Raw genomic sequence first — 26,977 nt, 5'->3', positions numbered from 1 at the left:
CAGTCTGTCTGTCTGGATCGCTCTCTCTCTCTGTCTGTGTGGGTGTCTCTTCTCCCCCCACCCCCCCGCCTGCCTGATTTCAACACCGGCAGCGATGCAGAGAAAACACACTGAAGCTAACGTCAAACTCCACACAACAGTTAACCTCAGTTATTAATGTTATATTCTATTTATTTCTACTTTAATAATCCTGGAGCTGCGGGAATGGTGTCGCCTCCTGAAGCCGGATAATCAGACGCAGAGGCCGGGCGGCAGGGAAGGCTAGCTGGCTGGAGTTACAGCCGGGACTCCTGGGTTGAATCTCGGCCTCCTTGCAGGATTTCGTCGGGATTTTTGTGGCTATTTTGGGGGAGTCTTTGAGGTGGTTTCTCTCGGCTGTAGTGGTGGACTGTACTGGCTTTAGGTGCGCTCGGTCCTTGATGCCCGGGAGGCCCGAAGGAGCTCAGACTGCGGAGCCCCGGAGAAGGGCTCGGACACCGGGGAAGTAACGTTAACGTTACAGGAGGTAGGTCGGCTCTCGGGAAAACAGCATTTCTGCTCACCGTGTCCGTGTGTGAGATACATATGTTTATGTTACTGGGAATGTATCGCTTATTTAAACACGGTCCGGACTGCTTAGTGTGGATCCACATGTTAGCTAAGAATGTTTTGTGTTGGAGGAAGAAGCTAGCTGGTGGCTAACTGTTAGCCTCGTAGCATTCCATTGTCACAACCCGTTGATGCTAGCTAGGCTAACAGGCTAGCTTTGTAACAGCTGTATAGTTGTAATATATTCTCAATGGACGCGGTAGATGTAATACATTATCTCATATTAGTATTCTCGTATCGTGACCATTTGAATAACAGTGTTTGGTTGAGTATTTAGGCTGATTTAGACGCGGAGGGTTGTTGTCTCGTTAGCATGCAAATGCTAACAGCGGTGCGAAAGAGGAGCCTCATTTCTGTCTGTTAGCATTGGCTTATACTTGGTTGCAACACTACAAGGAATCTCAAAATGTCTCCTCAGACTCTGTCATTTTCTCGAAGGAGTTCACCAAGACGGAGACATGAGAACGAGATAACCGGAACAGAACAACACCTCTGTTTATCTCGTTATTTTTCAAACATTAGCCATAACATTATACCAGGCGCGTGCTTGTGTATAGTGCTCGCGGCTCAGGGTAGGAGGGGTTAGGTAGTTGTTGGCTAGCCAGTGTAACCTGTTTAGTTTATAACGTTACACAGTTAAACACACTGTGTTCTAATTTAATAAGATATTGTTTATTATTATTAGGAATTGTTTAAAGTACAAAACTGGGTGACCATCTGTTATATCGCTATTCTTTCATTCAACAACATTTTTAATGATAAACTTCCCCACAGTGTAAGGTTAAGATTTTCACGGTACGAAAACCGTATCACGGTTTTACGGTCTACAGTATTACACAATATTATTAATATGTTACAATGATCCTAGCAATAGAAACTTTTGAACAAAATGCGTTATATGAATTGAGACTGTAAACAATTTATTAATGGAGATATGTTTAGCAAACTCTCTCTTTTGAAAAAAAAGTATGTTAGAATGGGTCTGTGTGCTACATGTGAGAAAGGGAAAACTTTCCTACAAATGTTTTCCTTTCTCACGTGTAGCACACAACAGGAGATTGTCCCTGTCAGACCCATACTAACGTACTGGAAATACTCTGTTTAGATGAGGGGTGGCACCTGGCAAGGGCCTGCAGGAGGCAGAACATGATGCGGTCACGTAGCCAGTTTGTAATTTGATCGTTAACAACTGAGTGTCTCAATGTTCTTACTAAAATGTGTCTGACAATTTTGGCGTCGTCCCTTACCAACAGAAGTTCCTAAATCTCGTGGTCTCTCCGGTTAGACGGAGAGAAACAATAACAGTGTCACTGTTGTGGCTGGTAACAAGACAAACACAAACACCCACCTCCCTGTGTATCCCCCCGGTCCTCCAGGTGTCTGGCCGTACATCCCCTGATTCATGTATCCTTTGCATAGTTTACGTTGGTGTCTTTGTGTAGCCTATATCACCCTTCTACTTTACCCTTGGATGTTTGTTTTCTTCCAATTTTGTGCCAGCAGCATGATAGAAACGTCATTAGCACACCCACTCGCTCACTGTGAATTCTCCAGACAATTACCTGACCTATAAACATATGGGCTCAATCGGACATTACCCTGACTTTGTACTAGGGAGCTGGCAGGATACACTCCGTTTAATGTCCAGTCCAACTGATTCTCACATACAGCTCCTCTGAGTAACACACTTAATGACTAGATCAGTTTAGGGTTGCATTGTATGTGTGAAAGGGACTTTTGTTTAGTACATATTCTCACATACAGCTCCTCTGGTAACACACTTAATGACTAGATCAGTTTAGGGTTGCATTGTATGTGTGAAAGGGACTTTTGTTTAGTACATATCTTCACAAATATCACACCATGATCATTTTAATAATGTACTGAACATCCTCTCTGAAGACACTCTTGTGGCAGGGCTACAGAGTTGCCTCCTATAGCTACATTTGCCACATTTTTTCAATACCGTAGTTAAGCAAATGTACATGGTATGATAATTGTTTCTCTGTATTGGATGTTTTTGGGCTTCTTGCACCTTTTTGTTAGCCTGGATGCCAGCCGAACTTAGCCCCGCCCACAAAATTCGAGGTCGGGAAGTTCATATTCTGACTAGAATCTGAGTATGACCACGTCAGGCTACCTTTTTGTAGCAAATCATCCCCACATCACGATTTATGAGAAAAGTTGCTGATTAATTGATCAGCTAATTGTTGCAGGTCTAAAATAAAGTATTTTCTACTGAAAGTATTCAGTGTTTTACAAGAAAAAAAAAGCAAGCATTAGAGAAAAGTTGTAAAAATTAAAGTTTTTTTTTTTCTCCATTTAATTATCTTGTAACCAATCAGATTTTATTCTGGGGTCCCTGTTGGGGACCACTTCGTTCTGTCATCTGATTGGTCAAAAGGGGTTTTCATTTTCTGATCGCTGATTTAACCATATTTGCGAGTATAATTGGTATAGATAAATCTTACAATAAAAGTCTTAAAACTAAATAGTGAACAGCGTGCTTGTAGCTCAAACGAATGAAGCAGTTTTCCTGAAAGAAGTTCACTGAATATTTCCTGTTTTTACTGTCTCATAGTGAACGTCATACCATTGACAAATTGGGCAATTAAATGTGACCTTTATCAGAAGCTACCCGCCCAGTAAAAGTAATTCCAGTTTTGTATTGTCAATAGTTCTTCATAAACTCCAGGGACAAACACCGACTTTAAGATGAAGACCATTAGGTTTACAGGTTGAAAGCACTAGCAGAGTTAATCTACTGTAGATATTTAAGCTGGTCAAGTGGCTTTTCTTCTGGTTAATTTGCTCTCTGTAAACTGCTTTCTGTTTATATTCAGCTGAAGATGGTTTATTAGAGGAAGAAGTATCACTCGGGATTGTTTTGATATTTGAATCAATAGAAAGTGGATTTTTTCAGCTTACTTAAACCAACACAGTGGTGAGTAATCAACTGAACTGTAAATGTTTTTATAAGTTACTTATATGTAAATATTTCCAACGAGAAGTCACCATACTACTTGTCAGGTTAATTAATCAACCACCAATAACTCTGAACATTTCCCCACTCTACATTTCAAGCCAGAAGTCAATAATAGATCATAAAGTTGACCACCAGTTTGAGTTATTTACACTTTGTTTCTGACACATTAGGGGATTCTCTAAACCAACTACAATACCCATGAGCTTCAGCTGTTGATGCTAAGGAGGAGGAGGAGAAACTTCAAAACATTTTGTTAAATTCGAGAATAAAATGCGTCACCATGACCACGTTACTGAATTCGGTCCAGACTGATCCATAATTAAAAGTTAATTCATTTAAGCTGCAGATTGTGAATTCACCTGCAGTTAACCAGTGATGGAGGAAGTATCCAGTAAAGTAGAAATACTGCAGTATTCTGAGGTCTTTCGTGTGATGTTTGATCACTTCACCAAACACCAGTTTCAGTTGTGACTCAGGTTTCATTCATGTTAGAAATGTTAGAGGATGAAGGCGATGATGCATTCAATGACAGCAACATCCAGGATTGTTGAAGCTGAGTGAATCACCTGTTGGTTAATCAGAGTTTACATGAAATAATCACTTGTAAATTATTGGTTATTTAAAACACTTCATTCATATGTTACAGTTTGATCACTAAACAACTAATTGATTAATCGACAATGACATTTTTTGTCCGTTGCAGCTTCCCCTCTCTATATTTGCATTTTTTGGCGCTGTGTCTGCCCTTTTTGTAGCTTCCTCTTGGATGCGTGCTTAGAATCTGGCACCTTGTCGCTATGTTTTTATAGAGGTTGATTTTTCCAGAAATAACAAAAACACAACAAAATAAGAAAATACAAGCAGAGAGCAGGGTATCTGCAGTTACAGACACTGACACACACACTTCTAGTGGGTCATAAGTGATCATTAAAAGGGATTATTTTTGTGTGAGTCTATACATTGTTTTTAAGAAAATCGTACTCATTGTGCCTTTTTAGTTATTAAGACACGGAAGCTAAGCAATGTGCTGCTGTGGACAGGGGCAACAGCTAAATATATTTTAGCCACCTAAAAAAAGGCCCATCTAACACAACTGACAAACTGATTGAGGCAGCAGTAGACCAGCAAGTCCAGTGTTCTGCAAGCTAAAATGACTTGTTTTTGTCAAAGGAGTCTGGTGGCTTTGAAGAGAGCAGAGATAACTGCTTGAGTTTCCCGTTGTAAAGGGCTGTTTGACAGTAAGGTAAAGCAGTGAAAATATTCTAAATATAGCGTACAGTTAAACTGATATTAATTATTTTAGGTGTCTTAAGATATGTTACATTGCTTAGCTTTCGTGTCGGTACTTCTGCCTCCAAACGGGGCGTGCCAACCGGCATCTACTATAGGTAATTCACTGACTATGGATAAGTATCTCATGCAACCCTGCTTCAAAAGATCTAAACTATCCCTTTTAATGTCATTTTAATCTGGTTACTCATATTAATTAGGCTACCATGGAAAAAATATCAGTGTGAGTCTATAACACATATCTAGACTGACCAGACATCCTCTCTGTGTTTTCTTTGTTGTTGTAGGAGGGGATATCCAGAATAATTTCCAGGTTATTAGTAACCTGGAAATTAGTAAAAATTAGTAATAACTAAAAATGCTTTGTCCATTATTATGTCAAGTGAGCTGTTAGTCCTGACAGCGTTAATCTGCAGTGTAGAGACAATATGACAGATTTTTATAATCAATCGGATTATCACTAAGTCTAACATATGTTAGTATGTTAGTCTGCTTGAGTGTTTGTTTAGTGTCTGTGTTTGTTTGGTCTCAGTTAGGCTGTGTTCAGACTAGATCAGCCGGTCCTCCCATTCATTTCAATGCTCCAAATTTTGATTTATAGTTAGATGTGGGTAGTCCACTTCGGCTGTGGTGCTGGGGGATGCAGAGGGAGCAGGCAAAAGAAAAGCAAAAAGTTGAAGCCGATTCAGATTTTGGAGTAACGCAAACCGATGTTACGCTGCAGTAGCCAGTCACGTAACCGGCGCTCAGACACAAACGCAGTGTAACTTTATGTTTCATCTGTGGTCCCTCAGTTTGGCCCTGTGCACCAGTTTTACTGGTCACACTTTTGACTGTCCTGCAAGGCATTGTGGGAATTGCATTTTCTTCAAATTTCAACATGTTTTCAGTTTAATTTGGCAAAATCAGAAAGAATATTAAGAGATTGATGGTTTATTTTTTATGTTTTTCATCACTTCAAGGCATTATGGAAAATAAATTTAGTTTAGATAATTAATCGACTCTCTGTCTCTCTTTCCAGGAGTTTGTCTGTCTCTCTGTCTGTCTAATTGAACCCCGGCGAGCCTTGAGCCCCTCCCACCATGAACCCTCTGAACCAAATGAAGGCTGGACTGAGTAACAACCCACACAGGTACAAACACACACGCACTCTCTAAAATGAATGTATTGATCTCTTAATCATCATCATTTTGGTTTTAGTGTGACACACACACTGACTCTCTTTGTGTGTGTGTGTGTGTGTGTGTGTGTGTGTGTGTGTGTGTGTGTGTGTGTGTGTGTGTGTGTGTGTGTGTGTGTGTGTGTGTGTGTGTGTGTGTGTGTAGTGAGGGTTCGTACCCATATGACCCCTCCAGCTGGCAGCACCCTACCAATCAGCCAACAGGATCCCTCTCCGTGGTAACAACCGTCTGGGGAGTGACCAATCCCTCGGCCAGTCAGGTATGACATCACCAAACAGGAAGGAAAAGAAGAAGTAGAACAATTAAGTAGTCATTTGGACGGATGGAGAAACGACACACACTTTTGATCACTTTATGAAGTGCTGTTTAACGGTTTTTGTTTTTTTTTAACTCAAGAAGGCGTGTGATGTGAAATGTGTGTTTTTCTGTGTCTATCAGGGTATGGGTGGAGGGGTGATGGGGCCTGGAGCCAACCCAGGCGGGGGGCCCATGATGCAGGGCCCCGGGGGTCCAGGCATGGCCGGGGGTCACGGAGGCTATATGGGTCAGCAGGGCTACGGAGAGCCCAGCAAAGGTTACATGAACCAGGGGATGTACGGCCGGACAACTGGGGGATACGCTGGAGGACCGGGGGGATACACAGGGAGGTGGGTGTTGGTGTTTGTCTTGTTACCAGCCACAACAGTGACACTGTTAGTGTGTGTGTGTGTATGTGTGTGTGCGCGCGCCATCACGGCAATTTGTGTTCCTGGAGACACCTACTGTACTGTAACGGAAACTACCACAGATGTGGTTTTGAGAACATTGCCAGGTGTCTGCAGCTGTAGCGTCACACAGACATTTTCAAACCGGGTTAATGAAGCCAAAGACTGGACCGGTATACCGAACTAGGTGCCTAGATACCACTAGTTGTCACACTTGACTCAGCCGCTCCCGAGTGAGACTGAAGAGAGAGAGAAGAGACTCCAGTCCACATAGTGGCAGTAATGCACCTCTAAGCAATTACTTTTTTTCCTGCAGTGAGGTTATAATAACGTCTTTGGTTTAGGTGTTTACTATTTGCCTCATCCTTTTAAGCTTACCTTTTTTCGTCAGCTTGAAATCCAGAAAGTTTCTATCTGCGGCACAGTTTTAGTTTTCTTTGAGACTTACTCCACCATATATCATTTTGTCACCCCAGCTTCAGAATGCTCGGGGAAAGCTTGTGTGGACACTACAGCAAATGGAATAATAAAACAGCTAAGCTACTGAAAAGCTATTTGATTCAGAAAACAGCAGACGTGTATAAAGTACTAGATACCCATAGTATTGCAAGTAGTTTATTTTAAAATGTACTACTCAAGTACGGAAAGTAAAAGTACAAGTATTGTGTTATGTAGTTATTAAAGAAAGCAGTCAAAAGTTTGAATATCATATTGTTTATATTATGTCAAATGTTTAGCCAAGGCTGTAGCCAAAGGAATTAACAAATATTAAATATATTATATTAAAAATAACATATTAACAAATACTGAAATTAAATGTACAATTATCACACTGTGCAAGTAAAATGAACATCCTCTCCAGCACAGTAACGATTAAAGCCCCAAAAATGTATCACATACTAGCTAGTAACATGTGTGATGTAGTGGAAAGTTAGCAAGCTAGCAACATCCAGATAAACTAGCAGCTTCACATCACAGGGTCAAACGGTTAACATTCAGGACTCATTGCAGACTGAAACAACTCAGGAATAGATTACTCTGCTGCAACAATAACTAGAGTACGAACTCACATCGTCTCTGACTTCTGAACGGGCAACCGTAATGAAAAGAAACACGACGTGATCTCGGGGATTTCTTACGTAAATTACGTAATTAGCGTACTAAACTAATGTCCACACACTGTAACCTACACAGTCTCCGTAGCGTGAGGAATTCACAACAGTAACGAGTAACGATGCAGCACATAAATGTAATCAAAAGAATTTCATTCATCGAAAATATGTACTCAAGTAAAAGTGGAAGTAGGAGAAAAAAAATAATACTCCAGTAGAGTACAGATACCAGCTTTTAGTACTTAAGTAGAGTAGTGAAGTAGTTCTACTTCGTTACTATACAGCTCTGGAAAACCGCAACGCTATTGAGAAGGACTTTAACTAGTAATGCTACTGCCCAACACGCTTGCAATACAAGTTGGATTTAGTGCCGTGATGCCGTCGGTGCAGGTTGCTAATGTCAGGTACTTTTTAATTTGCCAGAAGGTGTCAAAATGACAAATGCAGATTTAACCAGTTAATATAAAATAAAACCAGTTTAGCCTGGTACACGGGACGGGACCTGTGAAACCGGAATTCGACCCAACTCAAGTGTGTAGCTGAGATGAAAAAGACTAAAATGAAAGCTCAGTCCAAGCAAGTTTTCTGAATCAAATAGCTTTTTAGTAGCTTAGCTGTTTTATTGATCAAGTAGTGCAGTTGCGTCCAAATTATGTAGTTCTATGCAGAAAGCTTCCTTGGAAAGTTTTAAGAAGTAGAATTAAATAAAAAAGGTGTTATCAATTACTCTGATGGGGCAGAAAAATCTGAGTAGATATGATGAACAAAGATGCAGAAGTTTAACTGTATTTAGACAAAAGGTTATTACAGGATATTTACATTATCAATCAAACTGCATGTTTTAATTTACCTTACATTATTTGTTCTAAGTATTAGGCAGAAATAAAGATGTTCATGTTCACTGTGTAGGAAATAAAAGTAATCAATCAAAATAACAAAATATAAAATATGGCCTTCCACTCACTCCATCTTCAGTTACCAGTCGAACCCCAGCGGCTCCAGAGGTTCTGCTGACTTCACTCAGGCTGCTGCCGCCGCCGCTGTTGCTGCAGCAGCTGCCACGGCAACCGCCACAGCCACGGCAACCGTCGCCGCCATTCAGGAGAAACAAAACCAGGAAATGAATTACGGACAGGTGAGGAGATAGGTTGGGGTGGAGGGTGACCCATTTTTTCCACACAGACAAAAGAGTTGAAGCGGGCCACAAGTCATCACCTATGTTTGCAATATGTTTAAGAAAAAATAGCAAAAATAATAACCTTATTGGCCGAGATACATAATGTGACTATGGCTTAGCTGTTGTTTCAGAACAACGGACAGCCCTGTTTGTGTTCTTACTTTTCGTGGTTAATTGTAGCAATCCACTGGCAGAAGGGAAATGACAGGGTAATGAAGGGATAGTCCGCTGCAAGCCACAAACAGCTGTTTCTAAGCTCCTCCCCCTTCTGATTTTGACAATCGTTCATAAATTTGATAAAAAGGAAATGTAGCGCTCTACTCGTGCTACATTCTTATGTGAATACGGTGATTAATGCATTGATTCCGGAGTAGGTTATAAATCACGATTTATTGGGAGAAACCAAGCAATTCTATGTAAAAATAAAGACATTCAGCACCCTCATATAGCCCCCATAAGATGATCCTTTGTTTCATAACCACTGACAATTCCACTGTGAGAACTTGTAGTAGTAGATACATTCACTGTTCACTTGATTCTAAACATGAAGAGGAAAATAGAATATATAATAGTGTACCAAGTTAACATATTCTTGGTGTGTGTGTGTGTCTGTGTAAGATGGGAGGTCAGGCTTATAACAACCAGTTCATGGCCCACTCTGGCCCCCGTGGCCCCCCTGGCATGGCCCCCGGAGGTATGGGCCCCGGGCCTGGGCCCACTAGGGGCCCTCCCTCAATGGGCCCCATGTACGGACCTGGAGGTGGCCCCCAGAGGGTCCCTCAGCACCCTCAGCACCCTCAGCACCCAAACTACGGCCCCGGGCTACAGCAGGGCCACCTGAGGCCCCCACAGGGCCTCAAACGGCCGTACAATTCTGAGGTAAGCCTGGGGGTTTGATAAAAGTTTAACCTGGTTAAACCTTTTTATCACATTTTGTTTTACATAATTTCTGATTATATAAAAACTTGTCACTCTGATATTTAATAATTACAATTTATCACATTGTGTTTTGTGAATATTCAATTTACTACCTTTTATTCCAAACGTGTACTAAAGCTTAATTATTTCAACATAACAAAAAATATTTATTCTTCTTTTTGTTCCTCTCCTTCGTCGTCAGTCTTTCCCAGGAATGTCTCAGCAGTACGGCGTTCCAGTTGGTCCAGGCGTGAACGTGATGTCAGGTCCTGGTGGCGGCGGAGGTTCAATTCCAGGATCAGGTGGAGGCGGTCACGCCGGCCCTGGTCCCTACACCAGCCCCAACATGCAGTACCATCCAGGTGAGACGTCTGCAGCTGTTAATTTAATATCAATATCTTTTCGGCTTTAAAATCTGTACGGAATATGACAAAAGTCATGGCATCAGACCCTTAGCATTAAGCACAAAAATGTATATTGTGTCCTGATCATTCGGTCTCTGTATGTTTCAGGTGAGAATTAGCTTAACGCTAACTCTGTTACAATACATCACACTTATGTTTGAACACAATTTTACATCTATGTTGTATTTGGTCCCTTTTTCTAATAGTTGTATAGTAGCTCAAATATATAAATAACAGTTTATTTTATTGTTTTATTTTTGCTTCATTTATAATGCTTTTATTACCTTGTTAAGCACTTTTGTTGTTTTGTGTTTTATAAATAAAATGTATTCATTTTAATAAAAATAAATTATAATATTAAGAATAAGTTGCTTAGTCAGTCAGTTCAGTCTTTGTTGTTTTCCATGTAAAAATTGGCTTTTAGATCCATTAAAAACAAACTCATCCATCACTAATAAAAATGATGAAAAAAATGAGTTAGAAAAAGTACCACACAACGGAAGTAAAACCAGTGAGTTTAAACAAATTCAAATAAAAACATGTTTAAGAAGAAAACATATTATAATGTATATAATATAAAAGACAGAATAACATTAGTTAGGTAAATGGTGGTGTTCTCCAGAGTCCGATGTTAGCTTAGCTTAATACAAAGACTGGGAGCAGGGGGGAAACTGCTAGCCTAGCTCCATCAAAGTCCAGAGTTTTGGTTTGGTGTTTCAGGATCTTTTCTGTCTGTTTACCTGCAGGTCCAGGCCCCGCCCCCCAGCGCTCTGGCTCCTCCCCCAATTATCAGACCCATAAGATGCCCCTCCCACAATACCCCCCCTCAGGACCCCCCAACTCACAGTACTACAAGGTGAAGAGCTTTAACAGAGCTGTTTACTCAGTCAGCATCAATGGACTCGAACCTGCAGCCTTCTGGTTATGTGTGCGCGTGTTATATTTACACATTGTGTGTGTTTTGTATATTTTTGTATCCAGTATCCAGTTATCCACATTAATGTGAAAAGTGTTGTTTATGCAGCAGGAGCAGTTTAACGGTCAGGGTGGAGGTTTGAACACTCTGACAACAGGGGGCGCCGGTGGTGTGTACAACTCCTTCAACCAACCGTCTGGGGTAAGTGTGCGAGTGCGTGTGCGTGTGTGCGTGTGTGCGCGTTTCCGAAGGAAATATTCTACTCTTTATCCACTACTTCTTTTTACAGATTAATATTTTATCACATCAGTACGGGGGCAAACGCACTGCAACTTAATGAAATACACGCAAATAGACAAAACACAAGCAAATTAAAGTGATGGTTCGGAGTAATTTCACCCTAGGGTCCTTTGCACCATGACCTCGAGCCAAACCCCCAATCCCGGAGCTTTTTCACCTGGGTCGAACATTGGGAGAATTAGCGTAGAGTAGCGTTATCAGCTGAATAGCTTAGCGCAGGGGCTAATGGATCCGAAGTGTCTCTTAACATTACCCCACTAATAATGCCCGAAATGATACCAAACGTCTACACTAGTACATATAGGTTATGTACTCATAAAAAGATGGATTGGAAAGTTTGTAAGTACACCAGAAGTTTATGTAAATAACACTTGCCTGCTGGCTTCTGCTCTCTGCTGTTTTTGTTAGTGCTGTGCGCTAGGACGCGTAGTCTACAAATTACAAAAACCGAAAGAGATGCAACAAAAATATTTATTAATTTAACTTATTTTTTAAAGTAAGTGCTGTCGAATAACTAGCAGGAGACAAGTTATAATTGAGGTAAGTTTGGAGACATTACCTTATTTAATCCTTAAATTAATAAATATTTTTGTTGCATCTCTTTTCGGTGTTGTAACTTGTAGACGGCCCTAAGCACTCTTACTGCCCGGTAGTAACAGCAGCAACAGCAGAGAGCAGAAGCCTGCAGGCAAGTGTTATTTACATAGACTTCTGGTGTACTTACAAACTTTCCAATCCATCGTTTTATGAGTGCATAACCTATTTGTACTACTGTAGCTGTTTGGTATCATTTCGGGCATTATTAGTGGGGTAATGTTAAGAGACACTTCGGATCCATTAGCCCCTGCGCTAAGCTATTCAGCTGATAACGCTACTCTACGCTAACTCTCCCAATGTTCGACCCAGGTGAAAAAAAGCTTCTGGGGGGTGTTTGGCTCGAGGTCATGGTGCAAAGGACCCTAGGGGGAAATTGCTCCGAACCATCACTTTAAGAAAACATCTTCATTAATTTGATAACACATGCGCAGCATTTATCAAACACGCTGCAAATACAGAAACCATGCAAAAAGAAAAGCACACGGACCCCGAAAACAAATGAAATGAAAACGCTGCATCCAGTTTACACAACAGCAGTTCTCTAGGCCCCACGGACAGAGAGGGAGAGACGGTGTGCGTTGTAAATATTAAGTCTATGTTTGAAAAGAAAATTCTCTTGTTTGGTGGGTTTGTCTCTAGTTTATTGGCTCAGGTCACAGGTGATAACCAATCAGTAAAGCCATGTCTGTAAACTGGTGGTGATAAAAAGGCAGAGCGCTCTCTCCCCCTGGGGTGGAAAATCCAGCTGTTTCAGTCGGCACTTAAAAAGTATTGAATTCGGTACTCAGCCCTATAATACATCCTCCTCAGTCCTCAGTGTAATCCTCTGGTTACACTTATTAATGACCTGCAACAAACATGTAATCATATGTGGATGAAGTATTCAGATCCTTTACTGCATTAAAAGTACTAATACCACACTGTGGAAATACTCCACTACAAGTTAAAGTTCTGCATTCAAAACCTTACTGAAGGAAAGTATGTAAGTATTGGCAGCTAAATATAGTTTAAGTACTTAAAGTAAAAGTATTGATTGTGCAGTAAAATGTTCCCTGTGTTTCCTATTATATCTGATGTTTCTGGATTAATTACTCCTTTATACTGTTGGGTAGTTTAATCTACAGCATCATCTTCTTTAAGATCATTATATGTTTGTAGCGTCGCTGTCCTGTGAAAACCACATACGATAATTTTCTCAACACATAAAGCAACACTTTATCCTTTATTTTATTACAAACATTTAAAATCAACACATCTGGAGATGCATGGTTTTCACATGACTGGAAGGGGATGAGTACGGAAAGGAAAAGTAGCTAAAGCTGTCAGACAGATGTAGTGCACTAAAGAAATACCATATTTACCTCCGAATAGTAGTAGCAGAAAATTTAAATACTCAAACTATAAGTAGCTCAAATTTGTACTTAAGTACATCAGTGCAGATACTGACCTGATCCATGTTGAATTTGAATTATTATATATTAAATGTAACGGATGTAGAAAACACTGAATTCACACTGGGTCACTGACCTCATGCTGCATTACATAAAATGATTTTGGGGAAAAGAGAGCACTGTTATTGGAATCAGCAGATAGTTGGAAGTTGGATCAGTGCTTAAGGTGAGATTAAGGGAGGTTTGATTGTTCTTTTCCATTCTGGCAACATGGCATCCATGCAGCATCTATATCAACTCTCTACACACAAATATCTCAAAATAAATGATGAAAAACATTTCCAAACATTTCTATCCGTGACCACAATAATAATGAAAGAAGTTTACTAAACCAAACATCATTGTTTGGTACACTCAACCGTCTCTCTTTCTCTCTCTGTCAGCCTGGTCGAGGGTTGCCAGGTTACCCCTCCTCCCCAGTTCCTGGAAACCCGACCCCTCCCATCACCCCCAGCAGCTCCATGGCCCCGCCCTACATGTCGCCCGGGAACAGTGACGTCAAGCCGCCGCCCTCTTCCTTCCTGCCTGACATCAAACCCAACATGGCCAGCTTGCCCCCGCCTCCTCCTACAGGTACAAACACACCTAAATACTTACAAACACACACACACATACATGTCATCAATAATAATACAAGTCACGTGCTTCTATCAGATTCTGTCTCCATTTTACAGTTTTAAGTAGTCAAAGTATCAGGTTCCTTTTAAAACTTAGAACATCATTATTATCATTTAAATAACCTGGGGGGCTGTAAAGCGTTAAATATACTCCCTGGTCCCGACCTGTCGCGCGACAGTGTGACGTTATGGGAGCGCGTGGTGGTCGCGACACTAGTTGCGGTCTTCTACTAGGTGTCGCAACTGAGGAAAGGCTACCGACTTTTCTGTTTCTACGGACTAGAAGAAAAAGGTCAACAATGGCAGAACTGGTAGCAGCATTAACATCAATGTCAACAGTGGCTAAGATGGTACTGGAGTCAATGGATGAGGAAGAACAGCTGCTCTTGAGCCTGCTTACAAAGAAACAAAGAAAAAGAAGGTGCCGCCCTCTTCCTTCCTGCCGTCCTTTGAATAACGCCAGACATAAATATGGTGAGTTCAATATCCTTGAGGATGATAGACGAAGAGAAGCACTTTGAATACTTCAGAATGTCTGCACAACGATTCGATGACCTACTTCGTCAGATCAAGCCTTTCATTCACCATAAAAGAACTCCTCTTAACCCAGTAAGTTTACAAGAGAGATTTGCAGTCCTCGAACTCATCCATGCATCCTGCTTTCGCTTTGTCATGCGTCGCTGAAAGAAAAAAGAGTGGTGCACGACCTCTGGCGCGCCAGCGAGATCTATGTCATTTTGACGTCACATTGTCGTGTGACGTCAAAATGACGTCAAAATGACGACTGTAAAGAGGCCTTAATTCATTGCAATATCGTGAGTGGCCACTGAAAAGAATTGGCTGCAAGGCTGAGCACACTTCCTGAGGGCCTGTGGTCTGACCTTTTGTTGACTTCCTGTTAATAGGTAACCCTAGCGACGACCTGCGGCTGACCTTCCCAGTGCGTGACGGTGTGGTCCTAGAGCCCTTCAGATTAGAGCACAACCTGGCTGTCAGCAACCACGTCTTCCAGCTGAGAGACTCTGTCTACAAAACTCTCATCATGAGGTACAAGCACGCACAGTTAGTTTATCTGTTTTTTTTTTGTGGTTAAGGTATTAATAGCACAGTGTAACTCTGTTACAAGTAAAGTCTGCATTCAAAATTTTACTTGAGTAAAAGTACAAAAGTATTACCATCAAAATATACTAAAAGTACCAAAAGTAAAGAACAGAATATGTGTTATCTTATTGTATTATAATTATTGATGCATTTATGTTACAGCGGATAAAGGTGGAGCTCATTGTATATGTATAATATTACACTGCTGGGTAGTTTAATCTATAATAATACAACATGTATTAGTTGATTATATTTTGAATTAATCTGAATCTATAAAGTAACTAAAACTGTCGTTATGTAGTGCAGTAAAGTACTTTAAAATTGTACTTAGAGCTGCATTTTTTATTTTTGAGAAGGCTAAACAAACTTCAGAATTGAAAAATGCAGCCCTCATCCTGCAGCTCTCCCCCCTCCTCAGTCCATCCCTTCATTCAGTACTGTACGAGAACTCATTCATTTCATCCCAATGTCGTTATATTACAGCAATTCTTTGAGAATGACCGTGAGTCTTTGGCTATGGTTAGCAGAAGGCTAAATTATTGGCAACATTTTCTCTCCATCTCTGAATCGCTTTGCTGGTCTGACACTTGTTTTATTACGTTTATTGTCAGACTGTCTTAGACCGTCAAGTCCATCTTCCTTTTTTGGGTTGCTTTGCAGTGTTGTTGCCAATGCTGGAATAGCAACTTTGTGTGCCTATAATCAGGCTTTCACTATATGAAGCGAGGTGCACACACATCTGCATTTGTAGTACAGCCAGTAGAAACGCCCTCTCTCTGAAATGACCTGTAACTGGCCAAAGTCTCATTACAGGCTAGATATTCTAAATCGGAGCCAAGAGTAGGTACTGAAGTCTTGTTTTCTCTCAGAACACTTGAATTACAATACATTGAACGATTTTATGGATTTCTTTGACCAATGACACCAAAAGAAAACTGCTCACCCCTTTTAAGTACAGTATTTAGTAAATGTACTCCGTATGTGCAGGCTGGATTTTACAAGGGAGGCTAATGTTAATGAGGAGAGGAAAGTTATGTTTAATTAATTCTAACGTCTCTCTCTCTTTCTTTCTCTCTCTCTCTCTCTCTCTCTCTCTCTCTCTCTCTCTCTCTCTCTCTCTCTCTCTCTTCAGACCAGACCTGGAGCTCCAGTTTAAGTGTTACCACCACGAGGATCGACAGATGAACACCAACTGGCCCGCCTCCGTCCAGGTCTGACCTCCATCTTTCTCCTTCTTTTATCTCCACACTTTTCTTTTAGCTTTAGAAACTTTTGGGGAAAAACCACGTCAAAAGACTTTTGCTTTTTGAAAATCAGTGCTTTCTTTCTAAAAGTCTCCTTATTTCTGCAGTGAGATGTTCTGTTTTTATTAACCTCTTTCTCCATCCCCTTATCAGGTGAGTGTGAACGCGACTCCTCTCACCATCGAGCGAGGTGACAACAAAACTTCCCATAAGCCTTTGTACCTGAAGCAAGTCTGTCAACCAGGCAGGAACACCATCCAGATCACTGTCACTGCCTGCTGCTGCGTAAGAACTCACACAGATATTTTATTTATGTAAATTTAAGTTCCTGTTCAGATTTAATTTAATGTGTGTGTGTGTGTGTGTGTGTGTGTGTGTGTGTGTGTGTGTGTGTGTGTGTGTGTGTGTGTGTGTGTGTGTGTGTGTGTGTGTGTGTGTGTGTGTGTGTGTGTGTGTGTGTGTGTGTGTGTCTCTTTTTGCAGTCTCACCTGTTTGTCCTCCAGCTGGTTCATCGTCCGTCGGTCCGTTCGGTGCTTCAGGGTCTGATGAAGAAGAGGCTGCTGCCTGCAGAGCATTGTGTCACCAAGAGTAAGTTAATTAACTTAGTATCTCTTTGGTTGATTTCATTGTCAGTCAACATATTAATAAACTTGGTCCTATTAGACAAAATGAGCTGATCATGCTTACTTGTAACTCTTCCTTGTGTGTTATTATTGGAGTCGCATGTTCTTAAATTAATTTGTCTCTCTCAGTAAAGAGGAACTTCAGCAGCGGTTCAATACCCGGGACTCCTGGGTTAAACGGAGAGGACGGCGTGGAGCAGACCGCCATCAGAGTCTCGTTGAAATGTCCGATCACTTTCCGCCGCATCCAGCTGCCCTCCAGAGGTCACGATTGCAGACACATACAGGTCAGAGGCCACAGCCGATCAGAACACTCCACACACTGTGATGTCAGAGCAACAGCCCTGATTTTAACCGTAATCATCACAGTTTTCTATATACAAAAAAAAGAAAATCAAGATGCTTTAAAGGAAAATCATTGTTGTGATTCAGAATCACAAAAATCTACATAAAGTGGCTTTTAAATTATTTTTATATTTTATGAAAACGCACTGATCGATCTCTGTCTGTCTGCAGTGTTTTGATCTGGAGTCGTACCTGCAGCTCAACTGTGAGAGAGGAACATGGAGATGCCCTGTGTGCAAGTATGTCACTCACACACTATTTATAAAAAAGTATTTATACATATTTCTTATGTCTTCTATAACGTGTGTGTGTGTGTGTGTGTGTGTGTGTGTGTGTGTGTGTGTGTGTGTGTGTGTGTGTGTGTGTGTGTGTGTGTGTGTGTGTGTGTGTGTGTGTGTGTGTGTGCGTGCGCGCGCGTGTGTAGTAAAACAGCTCTGTTGGAGGGTCTGGAGGTGGATCAATACATGCTGGGAATCCTAATCTACGTTCAGAAGTAAGAAACTTCGACTTTAAATTTGACTTTGTAGTGTGGCGAATATCTGAAATATTTAAGTACTGTAACGCTATATTATTACGCTATAGTATATTTTAAAGTAGCAGTCCTTAAGCCTTCAGTCCTGGTTAATTTGGCGACACCATATTTCCTAGGTCCCAGAATGATAGCGGCAGCTAAACAAACTAATGTCGTTTTTAATAAAGAAGTCTGGCAATAATTGGCTTTTTTCCATCATTCTGTGAGCAGCCGTGATTTGATTTTGATCTCTGTCGCTCTGCCTTTTTTAACAGTTTCTCCTCTTCCGCCCCCTTCTCTCCCCCTCTCCCCTCAGCTCGGAGTACGAGGAGATCACCATCGACCCGGTGTGCAGCTGGAAGCCAGTTCCCGTGAAGCCGGACATCCATGTGAAGGAGGAGTTGGACGGTCCGGTGTTGAAGCGCTGTCGGACGCTCAGCCCGAGTCATATGGTCCTGCCCAGCGTCATGGAGATGATTGCATCACTAGGTCCCGCCTCCTCATCGGCTACCTCCTCCCCAATGCCCTACCCCCCCCTACCTGCAGGGGGCAGCAATAACGGCAACACACCGGACTACCCCGGACCAGGTACACAGGGTGGATTTAACAGAGATTGCCATTGTAATAAGTCTAAGCACACACTTAATATTTTGTAGAAGAAGAGACATTTAAATGTAAGTGAAAATGTTCATCTTCTTGTGGGTGGGTCATACTTAACTGAGGAATTTAATAAAAATTGAGTGATCTAATTGGATCAATCAAAGTAGGTGTGGCTTAGGAGGGATTGATCGACTCCCTCACCTGCTGAGGATGAGGGAGAAATTTATAAATCAGACCTCAATCACACTCTTTAAAAATCTAATCAAAGTTTCTGCCGACAGAGATCCAAACACACACACACCTCTGAGCCATGATATTACTCTGCTTGCTACTACAACATGAAGGAGAACTGGATGTGGCGTTCAGAGATGGTGCCCCTTTCATTCCTATTAAGTGGCTCACTGAGCGATAAGAAGATGCCTCCACTTGCTTCCTCACATGTTTTTTGGGCCCATAGAGCATGCTCAGTAGAGTCATTCTCCAGCCAACGCAGTTAAAAGCATGTAAAACGAGAATTCCTCTGGCCGAGAGATCTGACTTCCTGTTGGCTCCCCACAAATATGAAAATAATAAAAAAAAAAAATTTGGCTCTTTTACATTTTTAAATTATGATATTAAAGAGTTATTTCAGAGAGTTTGAGATGTTTAGAAACATTTATTTACCGTTTTAGAGCAGCTCTACGTGATGAACATGGAAGTTGCAATACCAAGTGTGACCACCAAGCAAACATCACTACCCAGCTCCACTCCTGGATAGATTTATGTATTCACCCCCAAGTATAAGATGAGTCATCAAAGATATCATCTTTTACAAAAAAGAGCAAAGAGAGGGATTTTGATATGACAATAACAAAACATTATTTTTGTTTTCACATATATTTGGCATATAACAAGAGATAAATTATCAATTTACACTGGCACACAGGATCAGAACTTCCACTGCGTCTGTAATGTAAAGTAAATGAGGTTATTTTATGGATTTAAAAAAAACAAATCCCATTACCACCTCCACTATAGGATTGATTATTGGATGTGCTGTATCCAGTGTCCATCCAATAATCAATGACATTATGGTATCTTCCTGTTGACAGAGTAGGTAATGAAACTTGGTTGGTCTTAGAATATATAATATCAGAGGATCTCTGAAAGACTGCAGCAGCTGAAAGGATAAATGGATTTTAATAGAAATGGGATGAGATTTGTAACTCATGTGTTTAAACATGTGAGAACAGTGGAATAATGCTTTAAATCCAGAAAGTGGAGAGACATTTGACTACTCAGTAATTATTAAATGTATGTGATCGGCTGTATTGATGAGTGTTTGTGTCTCCTCCTCAGCTCCGTCCTATCCCAGTCAGTCTGCTGCTTTCTCAGACTTCAGTGGTCCTGGGACTCCGGGGGTCGGGGGGGACTTCTCCTCCCCCGGTCCTCCCCCTCTCTCCTACCAGTCTGAGCTTTCCAGTGCCCTCCTCACCCCCGACAAACCTCCCCCACACCCTCTGGCTGGACAGGTACAGTAGCATCATCATCATCATCATCATCATCATCATCATCTTGATGTTTTATTAAGAACTAGTCTGGCTTCAAGGATGTAGATTGCTGGGATAAAGCCTGACACACGCCAGATGTCCCTCCCCTCTCGCTATCTCTACTATCGGGGCTTAGCCCCACCCAGGATGGTTGTGATTGGTTTAAAAAAAAATACAAACCGGCAAGAGCGTTTTCCCCCTATCCCAGAATAGATAGGCGATGTAGCCAGACCATACTACTGTGTTGACACAGCGCTGGGAAGATTATTAACATTCACTCTAAGGCTGGGACGATTCGTCGACGTAGTTGACGTCATCGACTACGTAAATGCGTCCCTAAATAAAATAAATAAGACTTGCGTGCAAATTAATTAATGTAATGCGGAACTACTGTTAGATACGTGGGTTCTAGGGGCACCTAATCTGTAGCTCCGCCTTAGCTCTGAAGCTAGCCGAGCTCCTCCGCCTGCATGCAGTTTGTTGTCAGGTCGACGGTCCAGTGAGTGAGTCAGAGATCGCAGCACGAAAGGACGAGTATGGCGAGTGGTGGCAACCCACAAGAGTTCCCCGCCGGCCTGTTTAAGATCGCAAGTTTGGGAAAACTTCGAGACTGTATGGCTGCAGCCTGGAGCCTCCCGTGTCACGTCCTCTTGTCTAATGCCGTCCCCGCCTCGAAAACGTCTGTCTTGGGGTCAGTTCCAGTAGTAGGCTACAGGCGAGAGAGTGGTGGATAAGACGAGGACTGTGTGTCGGCGCTGTTCAGCAGTTGTTGGGTATGTGAGGGGAAATACATCTAACATGCTAACCCATATCCGACGCCATCATCCAGATGTGCCTATCACTGGAACGAGACAAAAAAAAACTGTCCAACTTCTCCTCCCTACAGTGCTTAACCAGCCTTTAGATACACATAATTAAAGTTAAATTAAAGGGAGAAGAGCTTGGATGTTAAACAAAAGCATATTCATTATTTTACCTACTGTTAAAAAAAGCAAATACAGGCTACTCTTTTTGCACTTGCTCTGTTAAGTTTTTATTTTTGTATTCCTCCTGAAAGTGACTTTATTTTGTGGTTGGATTGATAGCCTACATCTGGCTTCAGGTTGCACTACAAATTAATTTTACTTGAACAGTGCAGTGTTAAACAATTTTAATAAATAGAGATTTGAACCTTATTGAAAATAGTTTTGTGTAAATTGTTAATAATTGAGCAATGGGAAAATAATCGCTAATTGAAAAATTAATCGTTAGATTAATCTAAAAATGAATCGTTAGTCGACTAATCGAAAAAATAATAGATTAATCGTTTAAAAAAAAAAATAGTTTGAGACAGCCCTAATTCACTCAGTTAACCAAAGATCCCAAATATTCCTCCCTCTCTTGCACGGTTTCCCTTCCTTTATCCCTTCCTTCCCTGCTTCTTTCCTTCCTTCTTCTTATATTTCTTTACCTTTTTATTCTTTCCCTCTCCCCTCTTTTCTCCTTATGTTCCTTCTTACTTTTTTTCTCCTCTCTCCTTTCTTTCCTTCCTCTCACCTACCTTCCTTTCTCTCATCCCTTTTTTCCTTCTTTCCTCTCCTCTCCTCAGATGTCAGTCTCGGGCCGACTGGACTCCACTTCCCATGGTGCTCCTCTATCCCAGCAGCAGTCACAGGGTCTCCACGGCAACTCCCAAATGGGGGGCGGCCACCAGATGATGCAGCGTAGCAACCAGAACCCCCGTCTCCAAGGCGATGGCTCCTTCGGCCTCGGGGGGTCTGCGGAGGTTCCTGAACCTTCTCTGGACGTGAGTTGAAACCAGTAGATTATATTTAGTTTCTCATATTTAATTATGTAACCAAGGTTAACTCGACTACAATAACTGTAAAATTATTATTCTATTCATGTTTCAGTGTCATCTTCAGAAATGTTTGATGTTTCTGCCTCTGTAGGTTTCAGTAAATTTACTAAAGTACTGTCCTTAAGTACAACTTTGAGGTACTTTACTTGAGTATTTCCATTTTCTCCTAGTTTTAACTTTTCCTCCACTACATCTCAGAGCGGAATATTGTACTTTTTGCTGCACTACATTTGTCTGACAGCTTTCCTGTAGTTACTTTACAGATGTGTTTTGTTCATCAGCTCCTAGCTCACATTAACTCACCTGTTTGTTTGTGCAGTTGCTTCCGGAGTTGACCAACCCAGACGAGTTGCTGTCGTACCTCGGACCTCCGGATCTCCCGAACAACAACAACGACGACCTGCTGTCCCTGTTCGAGAACAACTGAACACCTCCAGAATTTAAACAGAACTTTACTGTAAGATATGAACTCTCTTTCTCCTCGCTCGCCAAAATGACCGGCGGTCCAACGTGACCGCCGTCTGCACAGGATGGAGCGAACATTAAGAAGGAAACAAAAAAAACAACAAACAACAACTTTTAAATATGAAAAACTCTTTGATGTTTGACGATGATGGTAACTTTATTTTATTGTTTTTTTAATCCTCTGAAACTGTATTTTGATGCTTCATCCTTCATTCCCCGTCGTGGTTCACAGAGAGCCATTCAGACTATTTAAAGTTGGTGACGACCACACAGCTACTTTAACTACACATCACACACACACACACACACACACACACACACACACGTACACGTGACTGCTGAGCTAATCATCCATTAGCTATTACACTTTTTCTTTCTTCCAGACAACCATCTGGTTTCAGGTCATTTCTATGAAAATGCAGAGAGATGATTCGTCAGATTTATTTAGATCAAAGCAGCAATGACGAGACGTAAATGTGATTTGTAGTTAATGAGACGTGTGGTCCTTTAAAGCCAGAATATTTCTGGTCCAAATAAGTTTAAATTGTAAATGGTATAAAAAGTAGAAGATGAGCTTTAAAGGGGCAGTCTGCATCTGTTCTTACAGCCATGATGCTTTTTGTTTTTCACCTGAGATATTTGGAGACACTGAAGGCTAACTAAGAGGAACTGTTGAGTCGAGAAAATGTCTCGGGAAGCTACAAAGATGCACTGTTTACACTCAGCCACAGCGTCTCATGGAGGGTCGAGACTTTTCCTGTGAAATCTTTTCCTACCGTGGATTATATTTTTGTTCTCCAGGAGTTGAGCTTTGATTTTAAACATAGAACTACAGATAATTAATAGGAAAATAATTTTTAATTGTTATTCTTATTGGTAAGATTATGTGGTAATAATATTTTAGTAGTACAACAATTCATCTTATAAGTGACTTAAAAACACAACAAATCATTTGTGTTTTTAACTTATGATCTGGTTCTGAACCTCAAAAACACTTGACCACCATGCCACATTTTAGCCTCCTGGGACAAAAAATGGTGGCCGCCCAAGGGTGGGGAACTGTTTGTGTACCGCCCAACCCGAGCGGCTTGTCGCAGCTATAAATGTCTTAGATGAATGTGACGTCTTCAAACCTTTGTTCGACCAACAGCCCAAAACTCAAATATTCAGTTTACTGTGAAATAAAAACAGAAAATCTAAGACGTTGGAGGAATTGGAATGAGAAAATTTGGGGATTTTTTTTCACTACTTTTGCTTGACAAATGACTGAAACGACTTGTAGTTTGTTGTGTCGCTACGTAGTTACTGACACCTACGTCGTTACCACAGCAACCCATGCAGATATAGGTTGGTGATGTCTGGACACACAAATCTGATCACTTGTAAATAACATTGGGACAGCTTAAAGATCTGATTTCAGAAACAAATTATACTCCCAATCGGACGCATACACAGCAGCTGTGGACCACTATCATCACTGAAACACAGAGCAAATGAAGGAATATTATAAGGATCCTTAAAAGTTAGTCAGACACGGAGCATGTTTACATGTGCACTAGTATCCTGTTGTGATCAGGTTTGTTTTTAAGAGTATCCCGTTTATCTGTTGCACGTAAACATCAGATCCTGGTTTCAGAACCCGGGATAAGCTACCTGAAGTCCTCTGATAAAAAACAGGGTCCTGTGTCATGTAAACACCTGATCAGGTTTCTGATCATTCTGTGTTGGTACAGAACATCGAGGCTGACATGGTGCCAAATCAAGACCATCTGAAACCTGGATACTGTTATGATCACGTAAACCGCAAGATCGATCAATACCCAGGTTTTTCATGTCCCATGTAAACCTATCCCAAATATGATCAAAAACAGGAAGAGTGCAGTTTGAAGGGGTCATAACAATCTGACTGTTGGTTGATCGGTTACATTTCTGGCAGGTCTGATTTCCAACATGGCTGCTGTCAAAAGATCTGCTATAAGCTGTAGTCAGCTGGAGGCTCATGGTGCAATAACATTTAACTAAAGCGAGTTTATTGGTACATTAGCTTTCAACAACAAGGAGATTCAACGTGTTTTACATGAGACAGAAAAGAATAAGATATACAATCAATATAAAAAGACAATATGATTTAAAACAAATTAAAATAGAAACCCCTTTAAGTACACGTGGCTGAGTGTAAATGAGTGTATTAAACCATATCTGGATTTTATCAGATATGAGACTCTTGATATGAAAGTTACCCGACTCATGAAAACAGTTTTTGTAACGTGTCACTTTAATGTGAACTCTGTAGCTTTTTACAAGGAAGGTCGTCTTGCAGTCGAGCCTTTTAGTGGGGTTTTAACTCACTCCCACCCCCCCTCACCCCCACCCTCCTCCCCCCTCTGAAAACAAAGATGGACTACAGCAACTTTTTTAAAAGGAGAAGAAAAAGATGTGACAAAAAATAATCTGCTGTGAGATGCTTGGAATATTGCTGGTTTTGCCTCAAACTGTTGCCCTGAGACCGCAGAGCTCGATCAACACAAGTTTGTATAATGTGATAATTACAGAGGGTTCATCTTCATCCTCCTCCTCATTATTCTGTATGTTGTAAAGTGACTAGAGTCCAGACAGTTGTGGTGTTTCCTGGAAAAAATAAATCTGTACATGGTCACACTGTATGATTCAGTAATGATGCTAATAACAATAACCTTTGTAATTTAATAAACACACTGGAAAGGCACACAGAGGAGAGCCTGTGGTGCTTTTAATACAGCTAATTATGTTTAAGCTGTATGAAATGTTCGGTATGGGTGTGGAAAATATGTAAGACAAGGCTGAAGGAGGAAACGTGAAAAATAACTAGAATCAAAACATTTTGAAATAAAAGATCTGATATAAGAAATGATTGAACCCACGCGGGAAAATGAAGTGTTACAGCAGCAGAGGCAGAGCTGCAATGATTAGTCCACCCACAGAAAATGAATAGGCATGTTTTTTTATTGATATGTTTATTGATGATTTAAAGAGCACTACATACTGTAAATACATACTTTAGTATGTAAAAAAAAAAAATACAGATGAGATGACAGTGAAAAATCCACCAGTACAACACATTAAGCGCCTAATAAGTTAAGTGAGAATAGTAGTAATAACAAACACTGACTGTCGATAGATAGACAGCGTACTTTATTAATCCCAGCAGCTGCAAAAAACGAAATTGCTTAACAACTATATAAAATATTTAACAACTTAAAATAAGTGGGTTAATCTTCTACATGTGTAATGCTGTGTTTTCTCCAGGTCTTAAGCCTAAACCATAAAATGATAAAATACTCAATATTCTTTAATTATTTTATAGGCCATGTTTTTAACTGTTCTGGAAATAATCCAAGTTGCTCCCAATGTGAATGTGCGTGAGTGTTTACCTGATGAGCAGGCGGCACCTTGTGTGGTAGCCTCGGCCATTGTGTGTGAATGGAGGGAATGGTGCCTGTAGCGTAGAACACTGAGTGGTGGCTAAGACTAGAAAGCGCTATATAAATGCAGCCCATTTACCATATCAAGTATAGAGTGAACTTAAATTTCACATGTCCTTAGCCGTTTTAAATATGTCATACATTTACACAAATTGGGTTAGAATTGACCCAGTATTTTTTGTGTGTACACCTGTTAAATTTAGTACAATCCAATACACAGTTCTGCCATACATTCTATTTACAAAGATAATAATGTTCCGTTTTGTTTGACACTTTCAGAGAGGGGTTAATTTAACTAAATATTTATTATTGAGGCCATAGTCAGTGATGGGATAGTGCTGCTGCATTACTGCAGATTTAAATGTGTTTCCTCTGACTTTTCATCTAGGGAACCACTGCACCACATAGTACTGTATGCATGAGCATCTGTTCTTTACGTCAACACACCGTGACAAGATAACGGGTGAATTTCCCCTCATGGTGCCGGCGTGCACAACCGCATCTGAGCATCAACCAGAGGTCATCAAAGATCATTAAAGATTATTAAAGGTCACTGATCGATAGATGCACTGGTCAATTTTAAGCTTCTATCACATTTGTCTTTCAGACTAGAAAAAAGAAAACATTTATATTTACACTGCTCAATCAGATCAAGACTAAGCTTTTTAGGGAGAGGTGTTTCAGACTGAGGGTGAATACAGGTAGCTATCAGTCAGACAGTAAAAGAAAATGTGTTTTTGAACATTAAAGCATGTAAACATGTAGAAACTAAATACAAAAAGTAGGTTATGAACCTGAAAATTAGCATATGTCCCCTTTAACTCATCAATAATAATATTCCAATTACTGTATATGATAGCCAATATGATCTATACAATAATTTAACTGAAAGAGCATTCTGCCCAACAATGTACTTATACTTTTGATACTTTAAGTAGCCTACATTTAGCTGTTAATACTTTTGTACTTTATACTTACGTAAAATCTTGAATGTAGGACAAAGTACTTTTACAGAGC

General features: G+C 40.7%; 1 protein-coding gene across 1 annotated transcript; it reads left to right on the top strand.

Moving 5' to 3' along the window:
* LOC120560949 (zinc finger MIZ domain-containing protein 2-like) lies at nt 1–25,224 on the top strand. The gene is made up of 21 exons (XM_039803860.1): nt 1–505; nt 5,886–5,996; nt 6,190–6,304; nt 6,484–6,692; nt 8,837–8,996; nt 9,657–9,917; nt 10,159–10,318; nt 11,107–11,216; nt 11,385–11,477; nt 14,008–14,197; nt 15,147–15,288; nt 16,475–16,553; nt 16,740–16,871; nt 17,069–17,174; nt 17,339–17,496; nt 17,726–17,793; nt 17,979–18,047; nt 18,382–18,653; nt 20,004–20,176; nt 21,783–21,980; nt 22,354–25,224. The coding sequence occupies exons 2-21, from the start codon at nt 5,947–5,949 to the stop codon at nt 22,459–22,461; spliced, it is 2,853 nt and encodes a 950-aa protein (XP_039659794.1). The 5' UTR covers nt 1–505; nt 5,886–5,946; the 3' UTR covers nt 22,462–25,224.
* The last annotated feature ends 1,753 nt before the right edge of the window (nt 25,225–26,977 follow it).

This window comes from Perca fluviatilis, chromosome 6, assembly GCF_010015445.1.
Source record: "Perca fluviatilis chromosome 6, GENO_Pfluv_1.0, whole genome shotgun sequence".
In the NCBI taxonomy this organism is placed as follows: domain Eukaryota; kingdom Metazoa; phylum Chordata; class Actinopteri; order Perciformes; family Percidae; genus Perca; species Perca fluviatilis.
This window is presented reverse-complemented; position numbering and strand designations above follow the sequence as displayed.

Coding starts and splice junctions, on each gene's coding strand:
- LOC120560949 (XM_039803860.1), top strand. CDS start 5,947: ATGAACCCTCTGAACCAAATGAAGGCTGGACTGAGTAACAACCCACAC. Junction 5,997..6,189: donor CTGAGTAACAACCCACACAG/GTACAAACACAC, acceptor GTGTGTGTGTAG/TGAGGGTTCGTACCCATATG. Junction 16,872..17,068: donor CTGTCACTGCCTGCTGCTGC/GTAAGAACTCAC, acceptor CTCTTTTTGCAG/TCTCACCTGTTTGTCCTCCA.